At 36.7% G+C, this 25,886-nt stretch overlaps 1 protein-coding gene across 2 annotated transcripts in view; it reads right to left on the reverse strand.

Annotated features, from left to right (window-relative positions):
* The window catches only part of EML6 (EMAP like 6), a 113,886-nt gene that overhangs the window by 33,154 nt on the left and 54,846 nt on the right, over nt 1–25,886 (reverse strand). For both annotated transcript variants that reach the window (XM_086631152.1, XM_086631151.1), the window contains exons 8-20: nt 22,428–22,565; nt 19,562–19,818; nt 18,999–19,211; nt 17,953–18,120; nt 16,950–17,056; nt 14,019–14,137; nt 13,160–13,346; nt 12,356–12,461; nt 8,783–8,876; nt 5,254–5,354; nt 3,223–3,425; nt 1,744–1,855; nt 904–1,031 (exon numbers count right to left, since the gene is read on the reverse strand). In XM_086631152.1, the coding sequence (XP_086487278.1) occupies nt 904–1,031; nt 1,744–1,855; nt 3,223–3,425; nt 5,254–5,354; nt 8,783–8,876; nt 12,356–12,461; nt 13,160–13,346; nt 14,019–14,137; nt 16,950–17,056; nt 17,953–18,120; nt 18,999–19,211; nt 19,562–19,818; nt 22,428–22,565 (1,933 nt within the window). The remainder of the gene's footprint in view (nt 1–903; nt 1,032–1,743; nt 1,856–3,222; nt 3,426–5,253; nt 5,355–8,782; nt 8,877–12,355; nt 12,462–13,159; nt 13,347–14,018; nt 14,138–16,949; nt 17,057–17,952; nt 18,121–18,998; nt 19,212–19,561; nt 19,819–22,427; nt 22,566–25,886) is intronic.

Consider the following 25,886-nt stretch of genomic DNA (forward strand, 5'->3'; position numbering starts at 1 on the left):
TTTTTGAGGTGGAAAAACACCACTAAAAGAAAAAGGGAAGGAACTGTCATGACATCTTGATGACACTTTACGTATTTTCTATTCTGCCTCTAGTTGATGCATGCAAGCATGTAATTGAAGCTGGATGACAATTACAACACTTCCCTTTATCAGAAAACTCACAGCAATTGGGTAATTTTACTATCTCACAACATTACTACTCATGTGAAGGGAACTATATTAGGATGAGACTGCAATTCCAAATTAGTGAACAAATTAAATAACCTATACAACTTTGCACATATAGGTTAGCAAGGCTGTCATGCAGGCAAGATAAAATTGAAAGATCACTTTATGTGATGAGAATTAACTGGAAAGAAAAATACCAGAGGCAATATTTTGTAAAAATCCATGTTAATTTAGTCAGTCATAGAAAACAAAAAATAAAAACTGGACAAATCGTAACTCAGTAAATGATACATAAAATTTTTACATATAGACATCAAGGTTATTCAAGACACTAAACCAAAGCAACATCAAATATATCAGTGGACCTATACACGAAAAATTTTTTAACCAAACTTCGCAAAGTATTTTGTCTTGCAAAAAGGTCCCTTTTTGCTTTGCAACACATGCAATGTCAACTGCATTTTTATGTTGGGTTCTACACTAAAAGGTCTAAAAAATGCATAAAATGTCTCATCAGCCTTTGAACTCAACAGACCATTTGTTTAACCTTCTGAATTCTGTAGTCCACAGCAATCTCAAAGTCATTTACATAAGAAAGCATCAACCTCTGCCTGAACAAGGAAAGGAATGGTAGCCAACAGGATAAATGAAAACAGAATGAAAACGACTAGGAAAATCTTACAATGCCTTGTATTTCTACAGGAAATATTTTGATATGGAAGATCCATATAGTACCTGAACAAGTAGAGTCATAGGGCCACTTTTATCAATTTCAAGTATCTCTCCATTTTTCGTTCCCACCAGTATATGCCCATGTCCTAAACTGATGGCTCGAATAGATGGATTGTCTTCTAAGAGTAAACCTGAAGAACACAAAGATATTAATTGGAGGTTTTCATTGTGATATCAAAAAGAGCCTCCTCTCACCTATAATTTATACGTCTTATATCACCTATAATTAAAACCTGTTTAAAATCATGAAACATGAGATACACTTGGCCTGCTCAAACTACCAGATAATCCATGGATTTAAGTAAGAGTTCCAAGGAGGGGAGCTCGTGCAAGGCTGTACTGTGACAATATCAACCGCAGACTGCTTTAACAGTGAGAGTTTACAAGGTGCTCCAGCAACATGGACATTAATTCCGTGGTTATCTGTGAATATCACTTTACAGACTTCCACACTGGTGCCTAGGGAAGCACAACGTAACAGGTCTTTCCAACTCATAGGGACCCTGGTCTCACTCCATGGAATTTGGCCAGCTGAGGAAGCTTAGCTGCTACACAGATTTTGGAACAGTCAGACCCACAGGCTTATGACATTTTTTAAAGTCATTTCATCAGTGAAAGCAAAGCCAAATGTCACAGAATAGAGGAGGAAACAGCAGCACAAACTATAAATGGCAAAGATTGCGTGAAATACAACTTGTATCAATCAAAACAGAAAATTCCAGCACCGAGTGGCAAGTAGGATGTTATTGTTCCCTTTGTGCTCTGGTCAGATTTGACACCTATTACTGCCATTTTACCAGCCTTCATGCATATAGACCTCATGAAAACACACTAAAAATATACCTTTAGAACTGGCAGATAGTGCTGCTCTTTTAATTGCGTACGTCTTCAGACACCTTTCAAACATATCATCCCAAAGTGCCACAATTCCATCTTTTCCACCAGTTACAAAGCCCTGTATGATCACAGTATGAAAACATACACAAACGTCAGCGCTCACGTATTAATATTTAAAAAGACATGTCCAAAGGCAGTATAAATTCTCCCCTGCATTTTGTTCATGTCTCCAATTAAAAATACTGGAGCCTGTACCTCTGAGGAAAAAATAGAAGTGGAATAGGTTTAGAGGGTTGCTTTTCCAGGCTTAGAAAGACTTATAACCATGCGGAGTGCGTACTATTGTAAATAAAAATGTTGGACTGCAACGTTTTTCTGCATGTGGAAATAAGCTATGGAAAAATATATGCTTCATCCTCAGAAGAAGCAGTAGTTGGTAGTAACAGTTTCTCAAGTTATTCCAAATTCAATGGACTTAACAGATGCTTCAAACTAAGTTCTAATGGCGCATAGGGACAGATTCTTTGATGAATTCCCTTGGTAGATTCTCTTCATCTGTGCCAAGTGAGTGCAAAACACAGCATAACTAACTAACCAACAAAAACGTAAGTGAAGAGGATGCTCAGAAGATAGAGTGCCAAGATCAAATAGAAAAATTGATGGAAAAGCTCAGAACAATCAATTAGGGCCAGAAAGCATTGAGCCACAGGGATCTTAACTGACCTTGATATATAAAAATGTGAATAGCTAATATTCTTCTTCTCATGCTATACTTTTAAAGTTGAAACTACACTCTCAAAAAGGATATTCCACCATCAACATCTTCAAATTGCCAGTAGTTGGCAAAACTTTGTTCCAACCTCATTTATGTGATGTCAGTAATGTATTTTGCCATAGTTTCTTCTAAAGATTTATTGATGCAACTGAAGGAAAACAGTTTTGATATCTGGATTAATTAACTCAGGAAAACAAAGCCTTTGGATATTTGAAGCCTAGCTTGCTTAAGATACAGTGATAGTATTGTTAAAAAAATTATGTTTCATGTTTTGGAAACTGATAATGCAACAATATTTTTGGAGAGGCAACAAACGTTACCTGTTACTCTCCTGTGGTTTACAAATATGAAAATGACATGCACGAGCACAGTGAGAAACACATTCTGCATATTTAGAGGTCAGAAAGCTATTGGTCAGGTAACAAGCACATACAGCATGGTGCTTACAAATACGTGTCTGTTAAATAACAGAACTCATTAATGTTGGTTTTGTGATTTTAATCACATTCAGATTCATCCGGTGCAACTTGTTTTGTGTTATGGTTTTGTTTGTCAAAGCATCTTCAACGTTAGTGCGACGTAGAAAGATGTATTGCTTACACACACGTGTTCAAAACCCGAGTAACCTCGTTGGAAGATATGTCAGTCACACACTTCTAAAATGCAGAATTGCAACTAAAATAATAAAGATGACATGAGACGATAAATACCTTGTCCAGTGCATGCATGGCAAATACAGGCCCATCATGGGCTTTCACTGTCTTAAGCAACAGAGTATCCTTCCAGATAAAAATGTCTCCAGTAGCAGCACCAGAGAAAACCAGATCTTCTATTCGCCCATACGAAACACTCATCATAGTTTCCAGTTTTCCAGTAGTGCCAAATGTTCCTCGTTTTGATGTAAAGCCTCCACCTGCAATATAAACAAAAGTAAGTCTTCATATTTTGGTTTGCAACCATAGTGCTGGCAAGGACAGATGTCTTGACCCCATCATCTCTTGTGATTGCCTAAGACATAATAGATAATAGAAATACTGAAAACATAGTGCAGAAAGGGAAAACAACATAAAAGAAAGTCAACCTCATAACGACAGTTTTGAGGCAGTACAGGCTCTATTTCCCAGATTGTTATTTCCAAGTGAATGATAAATTCACTGGCAGAATGCTTTTCGCTCAGAACAGCCTGACAAGCTCCTGCCAAGCTTTATCTCTTTAGAGGTGACTACATGAGACACTAGAGGTTTGGTTTAGTTGTCCACTGGCAACCTGACAATTTGACAGCAGTTCTGCAGGATTTGCTTCTCTTCTGATTGCCAGGGAACCAAACTGCCACAGCCTTGCTTGGGTTCAGAAAGCAGAAGTAGCCGTATGTGCCCATGAATCGAGTGCTTGTAGACAAAAATACACATACAATTACAAAATAATACAGGCAGTGGTGTCCTTGAGTCAAGTCATCATGTATTTCACAGTTAACACCAGACTGACAGCCCAAATTCCACCAGAGAGCAAATCTTAATTCAAAATATACCATTTTTATTGCAAAGAGACTATTCTTGAAGCAAGATACTGCTTAATGCAAAGTCTTGTAACAGAATTTGGCAAACAGTAATGCAAGGCTATTTAATTACTACAAAAATAACCTAAACACAAAAAATGTAAGAAAAAACACACTGTAATTTTTAATCTGAGAGCACCTGAATCACTTGAATGCTGCAAAGTACAGTGTAAGTATAGGAACTTCTTAAAACCATTTAATTTTGAGATCTCTTGAGTTCTGCTTTTAGCTGCCCCTGTGCCACCTGCCTTTGCTGAATTTTGCACACAGATGCTCTCTGGTATCTTTCTACCAGTTACTCGTGTAGTGTGTATACAATTAAAAGTTATGAAGAACAAAAAAATCCAGTCCTGAATAAAAAATATCCTCAATCATAAACCAACTTTGCTGTCTTTGTTAGTTTGACAGAACAGTTTAGACTCATAGCTACGTCCATTCTGAATATTTTGCTTATTAGTTTGCAGAATCTTACCCTGTTTTTAAATAACGAAAAACACATTTTCATTTTTCATTATTTAGAAAAGGAAACAAAACTCCCGTGTCATACGAAAAATATATTACCTTGATATCTTCATTCTTGTGACACCATATCATGATTTTTAGCCTAATGAACAGAATATGAATTGCTTTAACTGAACTTCTGCAAAATACCTGATTCTTGATGTCTTTTTTGTTTTGCCCAGGCACGTGTTTTAAGGCCCATCCTTAGACTTATCTTTCCAGCCTGGCACCTTGAAACACGTGCTTCCATCTCTGGAAGTCATCTCTGATGACTGAAAAACAGCTCTATCTTGAAACCGAAGGGTTGCTGAGGCGTTGCATCAGCTCCTGAAGTGCAAACACTACTGGTTTTCGCAGTGTGCCAGAGGCACCTCAGATTCTTAGCTCCCAGCTGGCATTTTCACAACAAGGGGCATAATCTGCCTAAGTGAATTACAGGACTGCAGGTTTTCTGAGAGCCAAGGATGCTTGTTCAGAAGTTAAAAAACAGCTAGCTGGAAATGACTTCCAAAGAGAAAGGAATATTGTGACATTTGCTGATTCAGAGACAGGTTTTCACTCCTTTAGTATTTTGGTAACTAGAAAATTGCTTTACAAATAAAACAAATTTTTAAACTGAGAACATGATGTATTAAAAACACACACATTCTTAAATAAATTAAATATAAAATATTCAATACAGTACCTGTTTGCTGCCAAAATTTGATGTGCTTCATCCCAACTGTGACTAGTTTGTCTACGTGATGTGGATTACACTTCACTACAAATATTTTATCTCTATGGCCCCTGCAATAAAAATAAAAATTAAAAAACGCAGGAAGGGATAACTTAATGTTCCCCACTAAATGACATTCCATCATGTTGGACTAACCAAACACAGTCTTCAACAGTGAGAATCTCGTCACCACGACTGTCATACTCTTGGTGCAAACACAACAGCATGGACCTGTAACACCATGAGGACTGGCAGTCAAGTCAGAGACTATGTCTACATCATCTCTACCATCATTACCCGACCTCACAGAAAGCAGAGAGCTGGTTTTCCAATTTGCAAGAGTTTACTCTTGGAATTCTGACCCACAGAGTGGGCAGAATGTATTTGAGCATACATTATATAGGAATTAGACTACAGAAATGCGGTGAATAAAAACTGTCTCCCACTGAATTCCAGGTCACTTCAGTCACAACGAAGAAGCAGGCAGCAAAGGTCAATGCAATTAAGAGAAGGTATAAAGGGCAACATAAATATTTAAATGGGTAACTCAGTAAATATTTTAAATCCTCTGTCAAGACAAACAAGGAAGCCTTTAACCTACTGTGCTTCAAGAGGAAAAATAAAGTAACAAATGATGAAATTATAATTTAGGAAACAGTTCATTCAGCAGCATATACACCTTCAAATTTAGTTCCTGGGTAATTAAACTTATTCTTGTTGGAGTACGTATTTATGGGAATTTGTAAGTTTAAGCTTCACCATTGCAAAAAATATTCTCAGATGCAAAGTAGTAACTGCTGCTATTTCAGTGTTATAGAAAACACCAAAAGTAAAAACCACTAGCTTTCGATATGAATTTTCAGGTTTTCTACTATGATAACGTCACTTTTGTCTGAGAGGGTTAGCAGATCTGAAGGATCACATGGTTCTGATAACTCTCTGGGTTTCAGTATTTTCTCTTGGTGAATCAGTCTAGACAAAACCCAGCCCTCTACGCCTTTGACATTTGAAGCACGTCTTCTTGCAATTCCTCTTCCTCCTGTTCCTCCACTTTGCTATAACGATGCCCAGCCTTTCGGCTCACACAGGTCATACTGCCTCTTTGGAAGTGTCTATCACACAGGCAAAATGCACTGCCCTGAGCCCAAAATCAAACTAATTGCATCCTCGTGCAAGTGTCCTGTAAAATACAAAATGTACATCTGTGTGACAGGATGAATAGTGCTGACACACGAGATCTGGACGGCACAGCCTACATTTCCACCCCAATTTCCTGCAACAGTCAGACCAAAACTCATACATAAGTCTGTGTATTTTTTGTGTCCTTGTGTTCCAAGGGACTGGCACCGGACATTTGCTCTTACAGAACAAAGAACGTAAGACAGCGTGATGGTCACTGATCCAGATCGTAAATAAATTTGACAATGACCCTTTCAGCTCCCTTCGGGATTGCAGTGCACCAACAGAAAACACTAGGACCAAATAGGAGCAGCACTGCATCAGCACATAAGGCACGAGCAGTTAGTGAGAGAAGCTCAGGCACGTTCTGGTTCTAACAGCATACACTTGCTCAATAGGACTTTAATGAAACTAGACAGAAGATTGTAGAGCCAAGACAGGAAAACAAGCTGTACAATTTATCTAGTAAGCAATTAAAACAAATAAATAAGAGTATATTCTTAACATAGTGACAAGAAAACTGAGAAGTCATGCTGAAATAAATAATCCCAAGCAGATTAAGCAAAAAGAATATCCACGAAAAAATAAATACAAAATAACTACAGAATAAACGTAATGAATGTTTGTATACAGCAAACACCCACTTTGTTTTTCAGGTTTAGTCCTTCAGATGAATTCTTCTTGTGGGTATATGATCACAAGGAGATGTCCTCCTACTTTTCTTGTCTGCTAAGGCCACACGAGGGTCATGTCTAAAATGTGGATGTAAACTCTCCTGTCTTGGTTTTTGTCTCTCTCTTTCTATGCCCTACTGTGCTTACCACAGTGGAGGACTTGCCTTTAGGCACTGCTAAAATATAAACAATAATTTAAATTGAAACTTTTTAGAAGATAAACTGTTTTTTTCATGCTCTCTGTGAGGACTCCGCATATTTTCAAAGGAATAGACTAGCAATAATAGTAGATACATTTAGTACATATAGTATCATACACCAAAAAGGATCTGAGCACTTAATCTTGTCTCTCTTCTGTGAGCAACAAAAGACAGGGAGCCGTACAGCCCCTCGTGGGCTTGTTTTTAAGAGCTGAGAAGGTCTCTGTGGGAATACATGAGGTATTTCTTCGCTTGGGAGCCTGAAGACAGAAAAGCTAAGATTGCAAAGCAAATGAAAACGACACGTTTTGCAACACAGATAACACTGTTGCTAAGCAAGGTCTCCATCAGGAATTTTAAACAGGAATTGAAATCTTGCTGCCTAATAAACTGGATGGCTGAGACAAAATTACATAGCTCATATAGATTATGGTGCCCACCCACTTACACCAAAATGTTTATTTCTTCAGTAATGGTTTACTACTAATAGACAGTGATGACAGGAGAAAATCTTACAATTTCTTCCAGAACATATCACCATATAATAACAGAAGTAAAATATCTTCCACAAGCACTTAGTTGCAGTGATATTAATAATTTCTACTGACTAGTGCCAGATGTTACATGGCTACAGACAGTCTATGAAATGAACTCCTTGCCTTTCTGGTGCATAAGTCCATGTTTACATTAATTCTACACAATTCTAGTATCTTGACCTCAGAGGTACGTTTGATTTGCCTGAGGGTAAGACAGAAACCAGGTTCTCAAACAGTTTGATCCTTCTAACACGTACGACTAGGTTAGTATAAAGAAAATACTGCAATTCAATATTTTCTAGAAGAAAAAAAGCAAACATGTGAACTGTAATCCAATCCTCTTCCCAATACTGGTCCCTTCAAGCACTGCAAAGGCTTGTTCACTACAAGGTTATTAGCTAAGCTTTCTGTTAGCAACTGCAAAGAGCAAATATCTCAGAAGAAGCTGGCTCAGAGGAAGCCAAGATCAGTAGACCTCAAAAAACCTATTTATATTAGCAGGAATAATTTTTTCTTTTTAGACAAGTGATCTGCCTATGTATGGTGATGGAACCCAGCACATCACCTAATGCATAAAGGAAAATATGACATCTCTGATGACTTCTGCCATGAACCAGGAAATAAAACTGGGAGAAAATATTAACTTAACTTGAAAAATCCTTAAACGAACTATGATACCAATGTAGCTATCCTAACAGAAAGGCTGGGGAACTCTTGATAGAAATAGTCACAGGATTTCCAAACACTAAGCTGTAGTTCCCAAGGTTTTTAATCTGGACATATTGCTCTGAAACACCATTCTGTTTTCAGAGAGGTGTTCTATTGTTTTCTATAAACAAAGCAATAACACGTGGATGATATTCAGAAAAACGTAATCACAGGGCACATTTATACCGAGATGCATTCTTACCTGGTTGTTGCTAGCTTTTCTCCTTTTTTCCAATCCCAAAACACAATGGCATGATTATCATCTAGCCCGACAGATGCCAAACATTTTCCATCAGCTGTACAGAAGCAATACTTAATGTTAAAGGTATTAAGGCTTTAGCTGAAAATACAACAGGCAATGAACATAACAAATACATCGCAAACTGAATTTCAAATTTCAAATATTTCCCTTTATAAACGAAGCAAAAAAGGGAACTAACACTTTGAGAGATTAGGGTTCAGAGTCACTGATGGCCTTCAGTTCCTGAAGTAGACTGTGTACAGAATTAGAAAAATGAACTGAGAAAGACAGTCAACCTGCCCAACCTCTTCAGATGACTGTATCTGCTGAAAGTTTTATCCACAAGTGCCATTCTTAGCACCAAAATGAATACCTACTGCGTGATGACACGTCAAACCAGAATCCATCGATTCCATAGAGCACGCTACTAGCCCATGACCTAGCCTTCCTTTGCTTAACTAAGGTAACTTTAAATACGGCATCACCCTTACCAGAGACAGAACAGGCCACAAGATTTTTCTGTTTAATTTTTAAGTGGATGATTACAAGACAGGCTATTACAGAAAAGGCATTCTTTTGATTTCATGATCTTCTATTATGTTTGTCTGTCTGATGTACTTTAGGTTTTCTTTATTTGTATTCCCCATCAAACCATTGAAATTCCCAAAGGCAGACCCAAAACATCCCTGTGTGTACATACAAGGAAGGTAGGCTGGATCAAACAAAACAATGAAAGCCAATTTCGTAAAGCCCACAAACTCCAAAATCAAGTTACATTTTACTTGAAATATTTCTGATCAGATGATGCTTCTTCTCTTTTACTTGAAATGGTGACAAGAATCATTAGTGTATAATGAAATGAGTGGCTAAAGGTTAATAAGCAATGTAATGTAACTATAAATATGATAGAAAATTATAAGGCTAAAATTAACTGCTGGCTATCGTCTCTCCTGCTGCAGGAAAGACACAGCACTACTGGCAATGAGAGGAAGAAAAGCAAGAACAGAGTATCAGAGGTAATTCAGCAGTACCCAGGCATCCTTGCCACGTGTATGAAATAACAACAAAGACCATTGTTAACAAACTAGAGGCAAATTACTGTCGTGGAATTTTGAAAAATTTAAAAAACTAAACTACAATTGTTGAAGCATATGACAAGACATTTGAACTTCACAGGTTGCAGCAGGAGCTGATTACCTGATCTGTTTATTTTTTAATTGAAGAAAAGTTAAAGCTAGAGGAAGTAGAGAGCTGGGGAGATGGCCAAGAGAGTGAACAAAAGCAATCATCTGAGAATGTTACTTCTTGTAGGAGCTAACAGATATTGAGGACTCGGTGCTTAAGCATATTTGACTTCAAGAACAGAAGGAGTGCCACTGGTGTAAATTACTCCATTACAACTGCTTCAAAGTTCATCAGGCTGAACAGGTCCTCACAGCTAGACTGGGCTCACAATATTTAGCGACTGAGTTCCATGAGAAGAAAGTCAAGAAGGAGAAGGGGAATTACAGAAAGAGGAGAAGAGTTCACTGTAGAATGCAACAGAGCTAGATGCAAGTAGGCAGGAAGGAGCGAAATTGAAAAACAGTACAGGAAATCAAAACTGAATTTATTAAAAAAAAAAAAGACAGACAGACAAGGAGATACAAAAGTTAATAAGAAAGGAAAGAGAAGCAAAGGTGCTGGTAAGAACCATTCTGTAACAGTTTCGGTGAGATAATATGCTATGAAGATAGTAAATATGAATTATGTAATATGCATTATTTAAGAAAGAGGTGTATTTGTATATTCTGATGACAATAATTGGTTTTAGGGATAACTCAATTATGTAAACGTAATGTGCTGACAAAATACTGTTGGTAAGAATACAATTTAAACTTTGTTCACTTGAAACAGGAGGTTTTATGCAGTAATATGGGCTATACACTCCAATTAATATCCAAAACTATAGATGTTAAATTAGCCACCAGAGGGCACAACCAAACATTGCATGAAGGCAATTACAATCTTTGACTCATAACATCATCAGAAGGGTCCTACCACACTGACCCAGCCCTGTACACTGTTCCCAGTAACGGCCAGCAGCAGATGCTTTACCAAGTGAGTAAGGGCAGAGAGAACTGGCAGCACAGAGTTGATCGCCAGACAAGCACAGCCAAAAAGGTATCTTGGAGTTTCAGGTTTCTTTCTTTAAGCTTCAGATAGAGTGACCTGAACCTAATTTAGAAATATCTGTTACGAACACAGTGAAAATTCCCTGCAAAGTAGACCGAAGCGGTGCTCTGATCCCATGGCGAGGTGCACATTTGCACGACTACCTGCTCCTCTCTGTGCCAAAAACCTTACCTAAAGTCAGTCAGGAATGCAAAAGGTCCTAAAGCAACACTGTAATTATGCCAGTGGCTGCTACTTTTTAAAAGAGCTTTAATATTTTTGTACACATTTATGTCCACAGAATTTGTGGCCAACTTATTCTTTATGCTTTTATAAAGGGACTTGGATTCTAACACACAGAGTACTACTATCTGTACAGGAATTTTTGTTAAAAATGTAAACCAAGAATAAGTATTTTCTAAATATACGAATGTGTGTTGAACTAGGGATCTTAATGAGAAGTTTTTTAACATTTAAGCACACTGTGTCAATTAGATCATCCTTATCCATTTTCTCTTCTTTTGGTACCATATCTACTTTCAGAGCTAGGTTACATGCCACAGTGGATCAGCAATTTCACATACGAATTCCAGCTCTTGGATGAACAAGGCTCCTTTTCTGGCAATGGGATGGGACTCACTTATCTTTGTGGAAGTAAAACTTCTTTCATATAGTTCTGTCTCATAAATGTGACCTATATCCTAATAAATTCTTATTGCATTTCTGGAGAAGAGAACATGAAATAAATTACTTTTAATTTAAAAAAAATAAATCAGAGCTAAGAAAAAGATAGTTTAGCTAGTGTAATCTTTTTTTAAGTAGAAAAAGGGAGAATTGATTTCTAAGCACTTTTATAAAGATGCAAAAGTATGTAAGTCACCACCATATGGATAATGTTTTTCAATGCTGAACACAGGAATTACCCTTTGAGAGAACTTAGGTCATCCATCTCAGAAAGACAAGTAGGAGAAACAGCAGACAACTGTTTGTCATATTTACTTCTTCTGTAACATCAATGAAAAATTTGGGAATTGTTAGCAAATTTGAAGAAATGTATGAGCCTACAGATCACATTTCCATCTCATTTATACACTTCAAGTCTCCATTTTGCCTGCTTTTAAATTATTGTATCACCACGTAGAGTCACCAGTCCTCGCTGCACCCTTGGTATTATGTATTAGACATCACAAAAATCAACTATTGATCGACTGAGAAAAGGCCCATAACCGACTTTACACACTATTTTTATCAAAACTGTCAGCAGACTTTCATGTAAAATTTGCATCGGTTGTAAAATTGGCTAGCTATTCAAATTAAGATGATGTCATAAGGATTGCTTTTTAATTAATCATTTCGGTAAATGCGTAGGTTGTGCCTTACCTGAAAAATCCAGTGCACACACTCCTCTTTGATGCTGGCCTTTGAGCAATGACAAACATTTCAGTGTCTGTGTGTCCCAAACATGGATAGCAGCATCTCTTCCAACCTAAACAGAAGGTTAATTGCAATGTCTGCTCATAGAAGTTCAAAGCGCACCAGTATCAGTAATTAGCACTGTCACACCTTCAAAACACTCCCGAGGTAAATACTTTTCCACTTACCCTATTTTATCTTTTTCAAGATCTATCTTTCCTTTTGGAGAAATACCAGTAGGTATTCTCTAAACCCTCAGTATTCAGTATCATATTAATGGTACCATGTTTATCACGATATATGAATATATATGAATACATTGAATATATCATTTAGCACCAGCTATCAGCAGAGTGCTGAACATAAACCAGCCTTTATCTGAGTAAGGCTTTTGACTGCTACTACAGTACAAAAACACTGAGACTGACTAAGGAAACTCCAAAACCCCCTAGGATGTAGATAAAATACACCACCTGCATTTTACGGATGAAAGCAGAGGTTCAAAGTGAATATAAGATTTTTTTGCAAGGCCACAGCATAAGATTGGCAGTTTTTCTGTTATATAGGAATGATTTAATAATAACCTCAAATAGTTTTCAGTGCAGTACTCCCCAGTAGTTTAGCAAGGATATAGGAAACAATATGCAGCTTACCCATATTTAGGAGGACATACTGTACTGAAGGACAAAGAGAAACACGTTCTTCCTAATCATATACTGTAAAGGGAATTTATTTCCATGTTTTGCTCGATCATCACCTCTAAATACCCACCTGTCCAGTGGCAACATAGTCTTTCACTGGGTGAATGCTTAGGCTGAGGATGTCGTCATCGTGACCGAGGTACAGCCTTTGAGTGTGCTGCTGCCTGTTATACACAACAGCTACAGCAGCAATATGGTACACTACTTCTCCAGTCTGCGTGTAGAACAAGTTATTTCGACAGTCATAGCCTCTATAACTGAAGTAAAGACAAAACAAATTATATTCTGTTTCAAAACTACTCTGGTACTTTGTGTAACAAATTGTGCAAATAATGGGTGCATTAATTTGAATAGAATACATCTGTGGAGTCAGCTTAGGCTCAAAAACATCACAGCACACAGGCAGAGAGAGAATATTCCCACTAAGTGCAGGCATTCATGAATCTTCTCATTGTTTACTTTAAACTTAACTCCTAAATTAATACTATTTTCACAAACAGAATATATCATTCACATATAATTGTGTCCAAATAAGTTTTACAGGGACTTGGGTTCAAGCAAAAACCTATCAGGCATTTTTACCAATCTCAGCTATTGTGGTCAGCTTAACAGAGAATCTTTGCTCGGGGAAACATAAGGTGTAGTTTAAAATGTAATTTTATAAAATGTAATATTACAAAATGCAACGCTGAGGCATTATTTATTATATGGCTACAGTATTACAACCATCTCTTGTTCCTCAACAAACACAACTGAAAGAAAAGAAAATCTATGGTTGATATTCCAAACGTTACCCACAGTATTAGCAACAAATTAGTTGTGGGTAAGCACCGAAAAATGCTTTGCTAAATGCTCTGATGTGACTTGATTAAAATAGCTGGAATGTTTTAACAATCAGAAAAAACAAGTATTATCTAATATCACTCTACCCATGTATAAACTGCAACTTTAAACTGTCCTCAGGCGCTCGCTCTCTTTTAAGGAAGGGCACAGAATGGTTTTTCTCTTTACTTTGTTGTTTCAGCTGAGGTAGGTCTTCTTTGTAAACCTGAAGAACAATTGTTAAAGTTAATTGCACATCTCCAGTTTTCTAAATATTTGTATATACGCATGACAGTGACATTCTTTTACGTATTACAATTTAATAAATGTTAATGTGATGTTCAGCAGTCACAACACAGAGTAAGCCACTACCCCTCCCTACAGAAATGTTTTTCAGAAGATGAAGTCTCCTGACATGTGAGTGGCCCAGAACATTATTCTGGAGTAGCAGTGGAAGAGTGTATTTTTTCTAGAAGATTCTAGTGCCACTTACTGAAAGGAACTTAGATATTGACTGGAACTCCTTAAATGTCTTCTTAACTTCATATGTGCTTCAGTGTACATACTCAAAGCTGGACATAATGAATTAATTCTATCTCAGGATTATGGTGAGATATACAGTAACTGACAGCACTTAAGTGATTTGCCAACGTGTCCAGAACCCTGAAGGAGAATTACAGCTCTGTAAATACACTGAAGACACAAAATACTACACATTTAAGTCTTTTAGAAATGCTGGAAGTCTATGAAGCTGCTAAAGATGTTTGAAGCATCTTCAAAGCTGTGGCACCAAACAAATCCATTCTAATGCTGAAACATAGCTTTATTGTTTGTTTTCTGTGCGCACATTTCTTCAGTTTTGCAAAAGGATAATGGAATTGTCATTCCCACAGAAATCTGCCTGACTGCAAAGATGGAGTACTGGATTTTTGCAAGAAAGGTGTTCATATCACTTGAGCAGAGCTTTTGAAATGGCAGGAAACAGCTGTAACATATCATGCCTGTCCCTCGTATGTATTGTACTTTATCCTGAGTGTTCTCAACCATTTACTCTTGCTCCTCGGTGAATGCTACCAGTGAAACAGAATATTAGGATTATCGTTTTCAAATGCCTCTCAAAATCTAGAATCCTTTATACTGTTCATCCATAATGTTAAAAAAAAAAGCCAAACCCAAACCCAATTCTCAAAAGAAGGTTAATGTTTTTGTTTGGATGTGTTTTTGTAAATTATTTCCTTTAACAAATACAAAGTGCAGCTCATGCTTGGGGTTGTCTCACACTTTCTGTGTAAGATTCTATTTTAAGTTGCTTCTAGTTTTTTTTTCTGCATTAACCCACCTGGAATAGTGCTGTAACTGTCTACAACTATTTTTTCACTTTTAGTTTTTAAACCCAGATGTCCTTTTTGACATATAGACAGCATGGAGGAGGATGCTATCTGATTTGAATAGAGATGGAAAATCAGGAAAAGGAGGAGGAAGAGAGGAGAGTGGGACCAGCACTTCAGTGAGCTTGGAATAAAAGACAGGGGAGGGAGAAAATTTGACAAAATCTCTGTTTCATTTGGCAAACACGATCGATGTCTGTAATGAAGAGGTAAAACGAGCTGTTGTCAGAAGGACCTATACAAGTAACAGTCCATGCAAAATGATCACAGCTCCTGAAACTCAGGTCCCAGGCGTTTTCTAATAGGAGCAAAAGTCAGCAGACAGAAGGCAGAATTTGATGGTAATGTTTCCTTTCCTTCAAAACAAGGATAACACAATGTTTCCTTTCCTTCAAAACAAGGATAACAGCATCTTCCACATCACAGACTGTTACAAAGATCAGTGTTTGGGAAGCACACAGTATCATGAATGGAATGGAAAGAACCACAAGGAAAATAAGTCTTCAGAGACATGTTGGAGCTGTGTGCAATGAAGGCGGCCGTGGAACGGCCTGACGAATGACAAAGGATTGAATAGTTTCTTGTTAGGCAAGGACTAGATATCCCATACACTAAGTGAAACAGAAGAAATATGGAATCATAATCTATGCACCTAAAAGGTCAAAACTCTGTTTTATTATGGCATTTTCTAAACTTTATGTAACTTTGTGACTTGAATAATGTTTTATAATATAGTAGTAGCGTGGGTGCAAATTGTTATGAAACAGGTGAGGTGAAACCTCATGCCAGGGAGCAGCAAGGTAAAACTGCTGTGCAAGAGAAGGGAGCCAAGAGCTGAGCGTGATAACAGGGCCAGCCAAGAGTGCTGCAGCCAAGTCCAGGCAACGGTTCTGGTCACCAGGCAAGCCCGTGGTGACAAAGCACGACTCAACATCGAGAGATCAGGTTAAAGAATAGAATGGCATCCTACCATTCCTGAAAAAATCAATGCAGTAAAGAATACTTATGTGATTTGTTTTCTTCTTGCTTGGAAACGACTTATCTTAATTTATCTCAGAACACAGTTGTACTGAAAATAGAAAAAAATTAAGTGTATTAAGTGATTATTAGAGATCAGTTTTATTTGGTTCCCATAAACTAGGGCAATATTAATTCTTGGACTTTGTTGCCCTTGGCAATAAAAAACAATCTGTCTCAAACAAATGTATTATACAGGCTTCGTGCTCATTAAGAGTATTTTGCTTGAAATATGCAGAAGTCATACAAAGACTCCACGAGCTGTATTCTACAAATTGGGATTCCAAATTTGACAGAACTGAAAAGTCCTCTCTAACACATATCACAGGAATGAGAATAGTAACAACCTCTCATAAAATCTTGTGTAAATTTCTGCTTTTGAAGATACATTATTTATTCTAACATATAATGGTATATACACCAATTTTTTTCTCCAAAGTCTTTCAAATTTTCAACTCCAGCTAAAGTAAACTCTGTTTTTATGTATATTGGTTGGGTAATCAGTCGAATACTGTCAAAATAATCTTCTTAGAGTAGCCTAATGAATCAGCTGCAAACTTCTTTTACTTATCTTTACTGAATAGTCACGATAAATTGTCGGGTAATTGCCACAGTGTGTTAATTTTTACTCACCTGGCGATCGTAGTTGATTTGAGCTTCCTGCTCAATGTCAGAATCTAACTCTGGCACATCAGATAAATCTGAATCTGATTCTTCGCTGTAGGAATCAACGCCACCCTCTACATTAAAAAAAAACAACAAACAATATATTGAACACATCTAATCACAAGAAAACACTATGTGGTGTTTTTATATAATTTAGATTATCTACAAAGCAGTATTCAAGAACTTTGGAAGCTTAAGCAAAAATGATGTGGGCTGACTGAATGTGTCAGGTTCCATTTCTGTTCCTCCTGTTTCAATGCCTGGGGCAGGAAGGTGGCAGAGGGAAGTAGAATAACTGAGCAGTTACTAGTACATTTCCACCATTTGAGAGAGTATTGTTTTCTGAACAAGCTTTGCAGTGAAAACATACAGAAATGGTATATAAACACTTTCAGCGTGATCACTATCTGTGTTTAAAAAGATTTGCTATGACATAGGTATTTTACCAAATTGTGCAGATACAGAGTAAAGTTTTGTCCTTTTGCTGAAGGGAATCCAATTTTCAGCAACTGCCACTATGTAGTTCGTAGGGCTGTTGTAGAATACTGTAAGTTTCATTGATACAGCAAGAAAAATATTCTGAAGTACAGCTATCACATATATATGTGAAATTGCATCGAAAAGAAAATTAAACAATTCAACAAGTATAGTCACACTTCTAAATGCAAGTTAGATGGGCAGTTTTGAAAATTTAATTTCATCTAGTTGTCTCCTTCTAAATGTCTTTTTTCACATACGTTGTCGAATACTAATTGTGTATTCCTAAACATAGAATATTGCAGACTGCAGGAGAGTTTTTAATGTACCTTGCCTGAAACAAATCGTTGTCTACGAAAAGTAAAATGTCCCAAACATGCTGAATATATGTAATTCCAGAGAATTACAGTAAAAATATTTTCTGTTAATTCAATAAAAGCTGCATTCTATGCTGACTTTATTTAATAAATAGTTCAGAAAAGATCATTTTTACCTTGCGGAGACGTTTCGAGGACGCCATTTGTTATCCCTTCTGGAATAAATCGCCACTGAAAAACAGAGTGATCAGCACCTCCTGTACTTAAAACCCACTGGAAATCATGGGACCAACGGACATTGGTTACATGTGCAGAATGGCCAACATATTTTCTAAATTTAGCTCCTAAAAATCAAAAATAGAGCTGTTAGTATGTCAGAAGAAAAATATTAACATTGTAACTACTAAAGTTAGGCTTTTAATGGAAACACAGTCTAAACACTCTTATGAAAACTGAAAACAAACAAATACTTAAATGCCTCTTGATATTCTTAATCTAAAATAAAAATAAATGGCATAAAATAATATGAACGATACGTTCACTTCAGTTTCCTGAAAAGTACTTAAATCTTGGCAGGAAGTGCCAGACACACCTAGAGTTTAATTTTCACCTTGGTGGCCGTTACTGCTACTCTGAATTACACACATGTATTGTGTAGTGTACTACACACATAAATCCGAGTTCACTACTGCAAAACATGCTGATATACCATCAAATGAAACACCGAAGATCACGGAAAGCCAAAATGTTTTATTGAGTTTCCTTGGCTTTATGCACAGCGCAGTGCAAGCCCTGCGGAAGCAATCCGTGTTGAAAGCCTACTGAGATACCAGGCAGATACTTCACAGAGCCACGCTGACAGTCAGCAAATCCCTGCTGAAGTTTCCGAAATGGCTACTGGCATAAATTTGGACAAAATATAGTAGTGCACCTGATGTTGATGCAATTTTGATGTGATATAAAAATCTTTCTGAAAATGTAATATCAGAATAAGCACATGTTAACTGATAGATTCTCTCAAGTTCTAAGAAAAGTACGTACATGTTGGCAGGAAATTGCTAGATGCATGGAGGGTTAAAGCCTCATTTTTATGTCCATTAATATGAATTATGTACACACTAATCTGAATTACACATAAGAATCAAAAGCCATCTTAGAAAAAACACTGATACGGTACCAAAGTAAATATTGCATTTTTCAGAAATACAAAATACTGTCTTACCTTTCTTTAGGCATGGAAATCTGAATAATTTAACCAGTCCAAAATCATCTCCAGTCACCAGCACTGAGCTGTTGTAATTTCCATCCACAGAGTTGACATCTGTAATGTTTGTATATTTTGGCCAAATTCCATTCACTTCAGATCCTATCACACAGGTCCATGAGGCCCAGTGAATTCCTTTGATCTCATCTTTGCTAGTTAGATGCTTCCCAGCTGAAAATGTGCAAGTGAATAATCTGTTTAATCAGTTGTTTTTCAGAAAACTCCATTTCTTTTCATCACAGTTATCTGTGTATTCTTCTTGGGATTAGTCTCTCAACCTCAAAAAATTATAAAGATGCACAGTTTTACTTGATATTAGTACACTCTCACATTTGTGGTATTTGACAACAACGTACATCTTACAAGTTCTAATGCAGCTGCACATAAACATGCTAAAAACATAGAAAACTGGAAAAACGTTAGATATTTATGCTAACTCCAGTCAAGAAACTCCACTTGCAGCTGTACTATTTATATCACATTTTGTTGTTTTCTTCAGATCAACACTGAAGTTTACTCACATGGCATCTTGTAGAACAGCCTCTCTCCTGCACCATCATTGGTTTGCAAGAATTTACTATCCACAGACCAGTCGATATGAGTAATGAAACTAGAAGATTTGTTGCATTCTCCTATTTTTTTGTACCGCTGAGCAACCGCATAAATATCCACTGGCCCATCGTTGGAACCCACAGCAAGGTAAGAGCCATCTGGTGAAAATTTCATCTCATGGATGACTTCTTTTCGGTCTTTAATGTGAACTACCTCTGTCATGTCTCTGCAAGAACCAATGGTAAAAATGTCAACTGTACACTTGTGAATATGCAATCTACAAATATTTAAGACAATTATGAAGACAGGTGCACTGAATAATTTGTACAACAAAAAGCACATTTAAAAAAAAAATCCTTTTTTTTGAGAAGTTCCTATTGTTTTCATTGGTTATAGCACACTTTTAAAGCAAAAGTTAGAAACGACTTTACCTGTCAATGATACTCTTCGTTCCATTCACCTAATTTTAGCTGTAAAATAGTTAGCTGACTAGTCTAAGCTAGACCAAACTTAATTTTTTTTAACACAAACAATGGAAATAGAGTTCCATCTCAAGAGCAATTACCCTGTCTCTCACAAGCCTGTTGAAATGGCCTTTGGGAAATACCCATTTCTCCACATTGACTCTTTTGAGGAGACAGGCAAACAGGTGAGATCAGAGGCTAACAATTAGACAGGTGAAGTTTGATACGATCAAACCCACATGCCGTGACCTGTTAGCTGCAGCTCTGGAGGTGCTAGCACCATGACCACCACCACCATCCATCCGTGTATAAACAGAGAAGTGACAATACCTTGCATGTATCTTTGAAAAAAAAAAACCCAAAAAACAATATATAGCCTAGTTTTCAAAAAAATATCAAATTACAGTTGATAAAACCCCTTTTCTATCAATCAAGGAACCAAAAACTGCAATGCTAGTGAAAGCAGATAAAATTTTTCAAGTAGGTTTCCTCAAATTCTTTGGCTATAAGAATTAAAACTAAACTGAAAAAAAAAAAAAAAAATCTGCCTCGAAGTAGACTGAACTAAATTGAAAAGAGAAAAAAAAAATCTGCCCCAGAGCTGACTGAACAGTCAGCCAAGTCTGAGTGCCATTAATTTTGTATTTACAAAGACAATCCATACCAGCTCATACATTTGGGCTGTAAGGAAATTTTGTGAGGAGGAGTCCTTATGCTTCTGTTACTCTCCATTTTAAGCTTTTAAAATGTTTTTCCTGATTTCTGCTTTAATTAATTACTGCTAGTAGCATAACATTTATGAAAATACTCAATTTTATTTAAAAGCAAATAAATTCTGTTAATACATCTTGAAAATGCTGATCCATAGTACTGTTAAAAGCAGAGTCCTGAAAGACACTGAAATTTTTTTTTTTCAGAGTCCTGAAAATCACTGAAGACAGAGATTTCTGGGACATAATGCTACAAATGGAAAGGTTAATATTACAGATGATTAGGATCTTAAAAAAACCTAACAGAATTATTTTGTTAGAAAAGTCTCTTAAAATGGTGAAACTCTAAAACATCAGTAACAGCAATAATTTCATTGGGAAAAAATACCATGTTTTCCTTCAAAAAGTGTTTTGGAAAAAAAAATAATATTCTTAGCTCTGCCTTAGTACTGAAAACTGGTAACATAACAATTCCATAGCTGTAAATATTGCTACTGAGAAGAGCAGTTAATTTTCTGGATTATTCCACAGATCCAGATCCTTTGTGGCCAAGAAAAAAGGGAGTAAAGATTCATGTCGCTGAGTAAATGACTCAAAAGACGCCAACAAAACACATTGCCATCGACCAGGTTTCCTGGATTTGTCACCCTGTCAGAAGATCTGTCCCAGCAAAGGAACAGATGGAGAAGCAATTGCATTCAGGGCCTTACACAAGGATGTTGCCACTCTTTCAGGAACGATGCTGGGTTTATCATTGGCAGTCTTGGCCAGCTGAATGATGAATAATGTTAGGGATCAGGCATATTAGCAGACAAGACGACAGTCAGACAAAGAAGATTAGCTTCTTTAGAAAAACCCCAGTCTTGGAAAAGGATTTTAAATTAATGTGAATAGATCACTTCAGTTTTGTTCAAGATCTTCCATTGATTACAGGCTTTTTTTGCTCCTACCAGCTAGTAGTTCACAGTATTTTAAATACATGCTTACCAAACGTATGGAGTAAAGTTAAGGAAGCGGAAAACTCTTCTGAGTGTCAATTAAAATAGCTTATGTGTTTTGAAATCACACTCTTTTGTTTGGCTATTTCACTCTATGGCTACTTCTACATTTCACCTGCTTTTGTGTGTCTTCCATAATAGTATTCCACACAGAAAATGCCTCTGCATAGGATGCATTCATGGAAAAAAAGGCTTGTCACCTAATATGAAAAGTAGAATTCACATATATCTTGCAAATGCTTAAAAACATCTTTCAATCACTGATTATTTTGCATAGTGTTCATTCTTATATATGGCAGGAAATGAAGCACATGATCAAGGAGATCATTCTCAAGACTGTTATCTCTGTTATGCACATTTCTTTTCACAAAATATCTGTATAATTTCAGAATAAATAAAGAAAAAACTAAACTTGAAAAATCTTATTTTTTTACATTACTAAGAGCTAATATTTTGAATAAAATAAACCATAATTGCCAACTACCACCTTTTAAAACATCAAGTGATATTATTGAAGTATATGCTCAATTCTTACTCTTTGCCTCTGATAAAACACCCAATGATTTTTTCTTTTTATAGGAATAAAAGCCTTTATAACGTGGTCTAGAGTTACTCAGGGGGAAAAAACCAATAATGTGAGAAACCAATGTAAGATCTTCTCACCGTACTCGAAGAACGATGAAGGAGCCATCCTTCATTCCAAGGGCTAACTGTGATCCATCGGGACTGAAAGACACACTCCGCACTGCTTCTTCCATGTTACAACGAGCGATCAAGGCATGGTCAGCAAGACTCCATAGTCTGCATCAAAGGAAATCACAAGCAGGAGCAGATTTTTCTTGACTGCACAGTATTTCAATATCATCAAGAGGAAAAACAAAAAGTCTGACTCAACTGGTAAAGGCTCATTTGCATGCACACCTTATATTAAGATTTTTATAACGTAGTGAGTTTCTTTTCAACCATGGAATGAAGACAATTCACTGACTTGAGCTTATAGACTTAAAGAAATTTAGTTTTTAGAAACTCAAAACCGTTTATCAATCTAGAGGAGAAAGGGTGTGCACAATGACTGCTTCAATCAATAGATGGACATAGAAGTTTCCAACACCAGCACTGAATGTCTTGGCAAATATTATCAAATGGAGATTTCAGACTCCTTCAAGTGAAGTTTCAGATTCAAATTTTTTTCAAAATAAAGGAGTCTCTACTGTTCCCAGTTCTAGCAGGGATGGCACCTCAGACCTGAACAGGTATCTGCGACAGCAGAAGAGAAAAGAGGGTGAAGCTAAATTACATAATCATTTGGTGCTATCTCCAGACTTTACCTATCTGATATAACAGAATTGCTCTGGATGAATAATTAAAAACAAGTAGTTTCTGTAGACAGAAAGAGTCAATGCAGACCAGACTGAAATTTTCACTGAAAGTGAAAGCAATACTCATAGAACATAAACATTCCAACCATGGGGAAAATTTTCTTATCATAACCCTGAATGAACTAGTAGACAAAACGGGATGCTGATCCGCTCATTTACATGTTTTAAAATAAAAAGAACCAATCAACAAATTATGCCATAAGATGGAGAAAAGCAAATAATGTACCTATATTTTTAAGAAGGAATGGAGAGAGTTTCCCAGATCACTACAAGCTGGTTAATCAGATCTCCGTAGTACGCAAGATTTAGGAAAAAAAATTAAAGAACACTTAAAAGCATGGAAGAAAATGTATAAAAGACCTCTTGGGGTAGAAAAATTCAGTCAGCAATACCCAACTGTCTTTATTTTGAGGACAGTGTTGTAAATCTAATGCATTTGCAAAAGATTCATAAAATACTCAGTAAAATATTTGAATGGCAGCACGTGTGATTATTGTCTAAAGTCAAGAAAATGACAGTTTGTACAAGAACTGAAACGTGATACTGGATGAAGTTTTCTAGTGAGCTTTGCAGAAAGGAACAATTAGGCTGGATGGAAGATCCTACTAAGATTTCCAGGTACAAGCTTTGGCATAGTAACATTTAGTATTTTCACTGAAGACACTGGCACAAAAGATGAGAAAGCTGCTGAGATTTGCTGTGGACAGTAAACTGGGAGGCACTGTGAGCCCAGAGATGGATTTATCATATTGGAAGAAGCAAAGGTTTCCTGATGATAAAACCAACAGACACGGAATGTAATTCAACTCAAGCCCATACTTTCAAAGCCTTAAGCCTAGCACTGTGCTCTAAGCTTGAAACACGTGGAATCAGCAAAAAGGGGTAAGATCTGCACACTCCATGAGTGAGGTGCAGACAGGAAAAAGGAAATTTGATCCTAAAATATATCCTGGGTGCTATTCCAGGAGGTACACGACAACAATAGCACACAACACATAGTGACCTCATCTCGTGTGTTCTTTATGAATTATCTCAAGAAATCAGACTAAAACCAGGAACAAATGCAGTGAAGGATTATTAGGATGAATAAGAGAATGAAGACTGTATCACATCAAAGATCAAGAGAGTTTAACTTTTATGCCTTAGTGAAACAAAGGCTGGGAAGGGATAGTATTGCTTCCAAAAACACCTCAGTAGGATAAACAGCAAAGAAGGAGAAAAAGTTATGCTGAAGGACCATGTTGGCACTAGGAGAAAGAGCATAAACGGAACATGAATATAGCTGGAAAAGAAGGAGGTTTCTGAGCACCCCAGCAGTAACATTTAAACGCAGCCCTGAAGTACCAGGAGAGAAAAATAAAGATAGAATTTGATAAATTTAGTAAAAGGATTATAGAATTTGACTGGTGCATTGAGAAAGAAACCCTTTGGGCCTTGTCAGGTTAATGCTGCCAGGATCAGTCCAGAATCAGCAACCCTGAATGATGCTGGTTTCCTCGTAGGCTGAGAGAATTCAAGGATGAGAAAGAGCTTGAGAAGGTTTGTCTGTGAAAAAATGGCAAGTACCATTTCCCAGTGAAAAAACGGATGTGAGATGCTCAAACTGTTTCCAAAGACAAACCAGAAGTAGATAAGATGCAAGATTCTTAGCAGCCTTGCTAGGGAGAAGCTATGAGCCCAAAACAATGAAGAATGAATCAGAAAGGATCTGGAAAGATTTCAAAGGAAATACCAGGATAAAATTTGCCTCCAAATGGATCACTTTGACCAATACTTTAGAAGCGTAACTGCAATACATGGCAGTGCAAGCAGAATAATTCAATTTATTTTATTTTTAAATAATGGAAGGATAATTCCAAATATGAACTTTTTCATTTTATAACTGGAAAAAAAGCATTTTGCACACATACAGGCATCTGTATACACAACCGACAAAACAATCGCCTGGCTTTGCTTATGAAAATAGAAAAGTATCTCTTCTGGCAAAATAATTCTGCATGTTGTTTTCGGAAAAGCCAGATAAACTATTTCTGTATGAAAAGTGTATGTATTTTCAAATAAGGCAAAGGCACATTTTTACAATTCTTTGGCAACTTTCCTATGCGTTTGTTTAAATGAGTAAGTTTTAAAAACCCAAACAGGCTCATGAAATGTTATTTTTTCAGTCAATATTCCTGTCTTTTCTGTCATATACTGGACAGGTGAGTTAGTTTACTGGAGCACATAGGGATTACAGCCACCCAGAGGCTCACTAGCAACCACTTCATTTCCAGAAAAAGCCAGAGCTGAGGACAGCAGCTTTACTGCTGTTTTGTGTCATTTATTGGCAGAACAACGCTCCACACAAAAAATGAGAGAGATGAATATTCAAATGGATTCATATAAAACCAGGTTTCTAATCAATCTTACAAATGCAGGAATACAGAAAGAGATCACTCAAGAAGACAGACTACATAGTAGAGATGCTCTGCCAGAAGAGCAGCTGCTCGTGGTCCTGCAGGTCAGAGGACCTTTTCATTTAGACACCTCGCTTACACATGAGAATACAATCTGGCCCACTAAATGATTTTATTTGCAAACCAATTTAGAGTTATATTATATAGCCATCCTTTTCAAAATAACGTGATAACCAAATACTAGGAAAAACTACACACTAAAGTAAACAGTGATATAGAACCATTACTGTCAATGCAATTTCATTATTGAAAAAAAAAGTCAGAAAATCCTTTTGTGTACTTTTTTA

The sequence above is a fragment of the Tauraco erythrolophus genome, chromosome 2 (assembly GCF_009769465.1).
Source record: "Tauraco erythrolophus isolate bTauEry1 chromosome 2, bTauEry1.pri, whole genome shotgun sequence".
NCBI lineage: Eukaryota > Metazoa > Chordata > Aves > Musophagiformes > Musophagidae > Tauraco > Tauraco erythrolophus.